The 7,500-nt window shown below is 44.7% G+C and overlaps 1 protein-coding gene across 2 annotated transcripts in view; it reads right to left on the reverse strand.

Moving 5' to 3' along the window:
* LOC306743224 (MICOS complex subunit mic25a-like) overlaps positions 1-7,500 on the reverse strand; it is a 63,998-nt gene that overhangs the window by 40,922 nt on the left and 15,576 nt on the right. The window contains exons 5-6 of one of the 2 annotated variants that reach the window (XM_079225720.1): positions 3,015-3,038; positions 1,350-1,433 (exon numbers count right to left, since the gene is read on the reverse strand). In XM_079225720.1, coding sequence (XP_079081846.1) covers positions 1,350-1,433; positions 3,015-3,038 — 108 coding nt within the window. The remainder of the gene's footprint in view (positions 1-1,349; positions 1,434-3,014; positions 3,039-7,500) is intronic. The other variant, XM_079225721.1, reaches the window with a different exon arrangement.

Genomic DNA, 7,500 nt, shown 5'->3' on the forward strand with positions numbered 1-7,500 from the left:
GATTGACGCGTCTAGTTTCAAAAAGCCCAAACTTCCGATTTGACCAAACAGGAAAAGAAAAGCCTATTGCTCGAGTCAGTGACTACCAAGAACTCTATCCGCTTATGGTAGCTTATGGCACACGCTACCCATAACCTCCGCTGACATACACACACAATTTATCCCAAACTCGGTTTGAGGTTTTCGTTCGATCACTATTCCAGCAGCAATGAGGAATAAACAAATGATGTAAGAGAAAAGAGAAGTGAGTGATCGAGTATAAAGCCTACCCTAAGATACATAAACCACAGGGGGGCGGGCACTTGTGACACTACAGCGATGGCACTCCAATGGTCGCCTCTGTGAGACTCCATCTGCTCCCAGTGCTTCCTTGGCGGGACAGATTTCCATGGTAAACCGTACATAATACTTGGATTTTACACAGAACGTCCAGTAAAGGCCTTTTGCAGCCGAGTACTATGGGGGGGAGAGAAAGGTTTGCCTTGTGTGGCGCCCGGTGAGGCTGGGACTTAACGCGAGACCAACAGCTTCCACACCTTTTCTGCCTGGTAAATGTCAGACAGACGGACTGATAAAAGGGGATGAAAGGGCTCTGTGGAGATGCTCAGGCCGGCTAAAATCCATGTTCCCTTTTGAAATCACATTTTTGTGATCTGCGAAGTGAAAATGCTGTTTTCGCCAAAAGGAGTCTGGTGGATTTGAAGCGAGCAGAGATAGAGCCTTCAGTTCTTCCTCAAAAATATATTCAAACATAAAAGGTCTGCGTGTGTTGCTACACATTGTGGTACGACTGTCACCCCTCACACAGTTGCACTCGTGAGTGCTGCGTTCCAGCAGGTGCGCTGGACCGGCGTCAGACCGCCGATGCCATTCATGTTGCAAAAAGTTCTCATAATAAGAGTTACGACACAGGCCTGTTCTGTCCACCCACTTTCTGTCATAGTGCGGCGGCTGAGTGAACATGCACAAAGCGCGTTGGCAAGTGTCGCATGCTTTTTTTTCTTTTTTGTGCCTGCATTTGTGCGATTGTACAATAGTGTGTATGTTTGTTTGGGGCTGTTTGTGTGTCGCAAAGTTAAGTCTGTCCAAGTGCATAGACATTGTGTGTGTGTGTGTGTGTGTGTGTGTGTGTGTGTGTGTGTGTGTGTGTGTGTGTGTGTGTGTGTCCATATATAGTTTTGTGTGTGTCTTGGCTAGGTCTCCCTTGAAAAAGAGATTTTTAATCTCAATGGGACTTCCTGGTTAAATAAAAAAAAACTTTGGGAATCTGTCAAAAGCCTCTAATGAAGTATTTGTAAGCGTGTGCGTGTGTGTGTGTGTGTGTGTGTGTGTGTGTGTAAATGTTGTACCCTCTTCTCCAGCTGTGCCAGCTGCTCCTTGTAGAAGGCATCCAATGCTTTCAGCTGTAATTCTTTCTTCTGTAGCTGTTGAGCCTGCAAAAGGACAAACACACACACACACACACACACACACACACACACACACACACACACACACACACACACACGAGAGGATTAAACAAAGTGTATTACGCTTTCTCCCTAGACAGTAGTAGACTAGTGAAGTATATGGTACATGTGGCAATGCTGACAGACTTTTTGAATGATATTGGTATTTTAAATATCAGATCACATTTGTAATATTTCATTATAGTGCTATAATATGATACCATACTACAGCGGTGCCAATCTGCCAGTCGCACATTTCAGCTCAGTGTGAGACGCTCCTGTGTTTTGCTATCTTTCACTAACTGTCCGTCACACACAGGAGAGACAACACTCGGCAGTCCGCTAGCTTGTTGCTCTCGCTACCAATATTAGCTGATCTGTGATCTGAAAAAATGTAAAAGATAAACAACACATGCATGCAGCCTGAAATTCATCCGTGGTGTTGTTCACTAAGTAAGTAAGAAAAAGAGACATTTGCTAGGCTAATTCATGCAGTGTAAACCGCCATAGGCATTCAGTGGCCGCTCTTAGAGCTGCTGTGTGAAGATCTGATCCTGGTGTTGAAAAGATGCAGCTTTCTCTGAGGCCTGTTGTGGCCGTCGCAGTTATTACACAATCCCCCAGTCGCAATTATCTTTGGATTCCACAATTAAGGGAAGTTCGAGCTGATGTTGGAAAAACATGCCAACTGGACAGAAATTGGATTCGGTGTATATTCATCCGCTGAGTAAATAAAGTGTCGACCTCAGCAGAAGCAGAAGCAAGACCGGGATCGTTGCGGTCTGAAGCTAGATGAAGACAGAGAGGTGCCAATAAAGGCTCTCTTGATTCTCCTACAGGTGCAGACGTGTGTTTAACATCTCTGAAAAGGAAAGTGGAGTTGTCTAGTTGTAGGAAATGTGTAACCTCAAAGTGAGCATCAACTTTGGCTTCGGAGGCCGAACAAAGTCTCCACCGCTCCCTCCTGAGTCCCGACCACGGCCCGGAAGCTGAAGCTGGGACGGTGAACGCAGGCTTTGCATATTAACTAAATAAGATTGACTGGTTTTGAACAATGCATTAAAATGAGCTATTTAACAGAATTTAAATGAATCCACGCAGTGGAGCGGGAGGTGAAACATTTTTCGTCGATCGCATCATTTCAATGAGCAACTGTTGAAATGAACATTGATTTAGGTCTAGTTGTCAGGATGTTAGCGATCAACAAAATAAAAATGGATCAATACATAAAATAAAGACGGATAGTAAAGTCAGTAAATATGTGTGCGGGATATGGAAAAATGGGAAAAAGAATAAGAAGGACTGACAGATTGGGAGTGGGAAAACAAGTGGGAATTATTTGGATGGACGGGCAGATCAGAGACACAATGAGGCAGAAAGAAAGAAAGAAAGAAACATTTTATCTTTCCAGTTGTAAAATATTTAATTTAAATAGAGATTATTTTGTTTAAAAAAAACATTGTGAGGGTTAGAAAGCAGCAGAGTGGATGGATGGATTGATTTATGGATGATGGATGGATGGATGGACAAAAGAGCAGGAGGTTGGAAGGTTATGATGAAGCTTACCGTCACATTTATCTCATCTGCAGACTAGAGAAGTTGGAATATAGAAAGCAGAAAGAGCAGAAAAGGCAGAGACACAAAGAGAGACAGGAAAAGAAAGACAGAGGAGGAGGAGGAGGAGGAGGAGGAGAGGAGCACAGGAAGGAACAGTGTTTGGGTCAGGGTTGTTACATTGTTAGGATTTCATGTGCAGGTGAAACACAAATGCCTGCCATTTAATTCAATGAATTACATGATTGATCAGATGAAAAACTCGAAGAGAAAAATATAATAAAAAACGACAACGCTATTGTGTTCAAATAGATAGATAGATAGATAGATAGATAGATAGATAGATAGATAGATAGATAGATAGATGTGTGGGATCTTTAAGATCCCCTATGGGGAAATATTCTGCATTACTGTCAATAATAACCAGTATCTTACTGCTTAGGAATTCTGGAAATTGAAATCTTCTCCCTTGCCGAAAAATAATTCTGAATCTATGCTAGGGCTGTGCGGTATACCGGTTTCAGATTTCCATATGGTATGAATTTTCCATATACCGTCATACCGGTGGTTCGTCAGTGACCAGCGGCATCAACAAGCAAGAACAGCAGGCAGCAACATTTATTTTTTACAGTTTTATACTGGGAGCGCAGTGGAGGTACTTAGCTGTCAGGGTAACTTGGTTCACTTATGGTTCAAAATTACACGGCCAAAATTGAATGCTGGGAAGTTGGCGAACAGCTGTTTGTGTAGCGTGTCTTCCGGTCTGTCTCTTCCTGTTTTTTTTTGTGGGCGAACTCTACCCAGAATGCAATTCGGCGCTGTAATTTTATAACAAGTGTGAACCATGACTGAGCGCCAGTTACACTGACAGGTAAGTAGCTCCACTGCTCCCAGTATTAAACTGTAAAAAGTCAATGCTGCTGCCTGCTGTTGTTGCATCTATGGACAGCTCGCTGACAGCACTGCTGTCTAGTTGACTGGTGCTGTTAATGGAATCAATGTGTTTACTTACAAAATACCGTGATATGAAATTTTGCCCATAGCGCACAGCCCTAATCTACGCATATGCAGATACTTTTAATTTCAAAAGATGACCTGCTGAATGAGATGTTTCCTACTTCACTGAGAAGCTCATTCTCGCGAATGTCGCCCTGGAGGTGTCAAGTTCCCGCGTCACAACACATCACCATCAACTGGAGCACGACTGTCTAACAAACAAGCTCTGAACTCTCTTTATGGTAGATAAAAGCACGCACATGCACACGATGAAGGTCACAGGTTAACAGCTGTTCTGGCTCTAATGATAGACTCTCAACAGCTCACTGGAAATAAGTAGAACATGAAAGTGCAGTGGTCATGCCTTATCAAACAGAATGCTCTGGCGTTTAGCCCGCATAAACAACGCCCCCTCCCCTCTCTCATTACGTCACGTCAGCGCAGGTTTCCTCAGACCAGGAGCCGCTTAACGAGCCGTGCCGAAGTGTACGGCACTAAAGTGCATTGGCGTGAGGAAAACTTTTGTGTGACTTGCTTACAGCCGCCGCTGACAACAGATGGGTAGTGAAGTCGACGTGTGAAAAGTTTGAACAATAACCGCAGAGTGTCTCCGAGACTGACAGCATGTCAGACACTATCTGAACTACCCTAATGCACGAAATCGCACACAATCTGGTGCACCCGGCAAATTAATGCCAGTCAATGTTTTGTTTTTCGTCGCTGAAAGCATCAGCGGCATCGGCGCGGAAGAAGAGGAGAGAGTCGACGAGCGCACACGTACAGGAGGGGGGAGGAAGATTCATCATAATTATCAGGGCTGCTGAACGCCAAATCAAGTCGGAGTCGATCGTTCTACGTTTCATAAACAGATCTTAACTGAGGAGAAACAAAAGAGTGGGGAGGGCGGCGTCTGATGCCAGAGATGCTCCCTCTCTGTCGGGTGAGAGCTGCAGCTGGTGCGTGTTAATGCAAGGGGGTTAGGGGGGGGATTTGGAAAGAAACTGAATGGATTTTAATTTGGAAAAAAAGAGAAGAAAACAGAGCTCTCCTTCCTATCTGTGTCTGCGTTTTAATTTGCAGTCAGAGATGAAACTGCAAGTGAATCAGATGAGTCCTCTGGTGTCCCTCCAGGGACCCGCGAGTCTATGGTAGATAAAAGCCAGCCAGGCGTGACTTCACGTGACTTCACATCCCACCCACCCACACCCACACACACACACACACACACACACACACACACACAGTCCACCTCTGTTGGGGAAACCTTGGTCACTCATTTCTTCGGTCTTTCCTGTCTGTATTAATGTGCGTCAGAGAGTCCATCTGTAATTCTGCTTTGCATTAGCACTGCGAGAGGAAGAAAGAAGAAGAAGAAAAACACGCAGTCTTCCTCATTCATTTCAATTAAAAGTGAAAACCACTGGAGCCGAGGGCGCCAGCTAAATAACTGCAGAGTCATTTAACTTTCAAATCCCGTCTGTCCGTTTGTTTTTCGCATATCTCTAAGAAACGCTCATCCGATCTCATTCACTCTGCGGGTGTTTTACTGGGGGACCCCATATAGCGCCTTATCGGATTTGGTGCCATTTGGACATGCAGTGCATTCAATATTAATACACTTTGAATAAATGAGCGCACAGCGCTGGGTTCTGGAAATGTATATGCAGAATATGCATACAAATAATAATAAAAAGTCACTGATCGGCTGAGTGTATTATAATATTACACTTTCCATTTGCCATTGAGGATATCCAATTATTATTTTTTGAAATGGCTCTAAAATTGTCCTAAATGACTACAATGGAAACAACTTTGAGAGATAAAACCTCATCTGTTTGAGAAGAAGAAAAGGGAAGGCAGTAGATGCGAGAGACGAGAGGAGGCCCGAACATGTAACAAATGTAAACAAGTGCAGGAAAATATCTTCAGTTATTAAGAAGGTGCATAATGGAATATGACGGCTGGTATGCCGTGAGCTATACAGGAGATTAGCTCACAAACGTATTATCGCACATTCTTCCGCCCCGGGGCTCCTTCCTCATACGAATCATTTGGGTACACAGCTAGAGGTGTGAAGCATCTATTTAGAAGCTACAGACAGAGGGAATTAAAAATGTGCAAATGTGTGCAAGAGCGCGAAAAATCAAGCGGGAGAAAGTGAGGTAAAGATGAGCTCAATAATTATATTGGGAGGGGGGGGAAGAAAACTATGAAACTCGTAAAAGTGAGACAAAACAGAAATCACAGCAAGAATGAGTGAGTGAGCGAGTGAGCGAGAGCCTCTGTTGTGGAAGTGTATAGCGGCGCCATGAGGCTGCTCTTCAACGCGCACTACGTCCAAAACATGCGGCCGCGGCGCATTGGTGAAATTATGATAGCAAAAAAATACACCATGACAAAAAAAACTGCTGTGATGCAGGTTAAGTTGTCTTAATGCAGCTGTAAAAAAACACAGGTACAAGTTTCACAGTGTTGTAAAATGTGTATTATGTAGAAATAAATAGTCAGACCTGCGCTTCTACCTCGAGAAAATAAATGGACGGTTTCGGATGTTGAGGAGTCGAGACATGCAGGCGACATTTTTCAGAAACCTGAATAATGTCAGGAGGGAGCCGAAGTTGAATAGAACGAACGTATTGTCAGGTTAATCTGTGAAGGAAAAGACGAGAGCTCTTGAACTTGACCTCGATGCCAACGGGCCCGAAACGGTCACAGATGGCGAGGAGTGAGAGCAGTCCCGCGGCAGAAAAGAATAATTTTCTAGCTAGAGACTTCGGTTCCAAATTGGGTCTCCTGTTGAGATGGTCGTAGAAACTAGCCTAGACACATTTGAAACAATAAGCAGCCGCCGGGGTCGAACTCGGGCAGTATGCTGACCCCTCTCTAATCTTCACATCCAACAATGTGCAGCATGGCCTGCTGTCGGGGCCAGATGAATACACTTCGCATTGATTTCTGAAAACGCGGGATGACATCATCAAAGCTGTCCGATGAATGAAATGAAAAGAGGTCTCGTCGAACCATTATCTGCTCCGTGAAATCATTTTGTTGACTTGTTCCTTGATCCTGTAGTTCCTATTTAAATTGAAAATGCAAGACTGTTTAATTAAGTACTAGTATGGCTGCATGAGTACATCTTTTACATATTTTTTTTTTAACAGTGCACAGTACCCGCCGTGTTTCGAGGCGGAGGGGACAACAGATGGCGGCTGTCTGAGCTGTGGCGAGTGCGTCTGCTGGGTAGACGCCGCAGCGATACCAGCTACGGAGGGGCCAAAACCAGTGATCCAGTACAGAAGGGGGGACGTGAAGAGAGCATCTGAGGGCGGCGCGGTCCAACGGATCATCAGCGCGACACATAAGCACGGATGGGATCGCAAGTGCGCCTGGGACGGACAAATATACACTCGCGCATCCCGCTCCTCCCCCTGTGGGCAATGCGTGTGCGGTGTTGCCATCTGATAGCAGTAGAGTCTGTTCTCCCATTCTCTCTCCCCCCCAC

Source organism: Taurulus bubalis (assembly GCF_910589615.1).
Source record: "Taurulus bubalis genome assembly, chromosome: 11".
NCBI lineage: Eukaryota > Metazoa > Chordata > Actinopteri > Perciformes > Cottidae > Taurulus > Taurulus bubalis.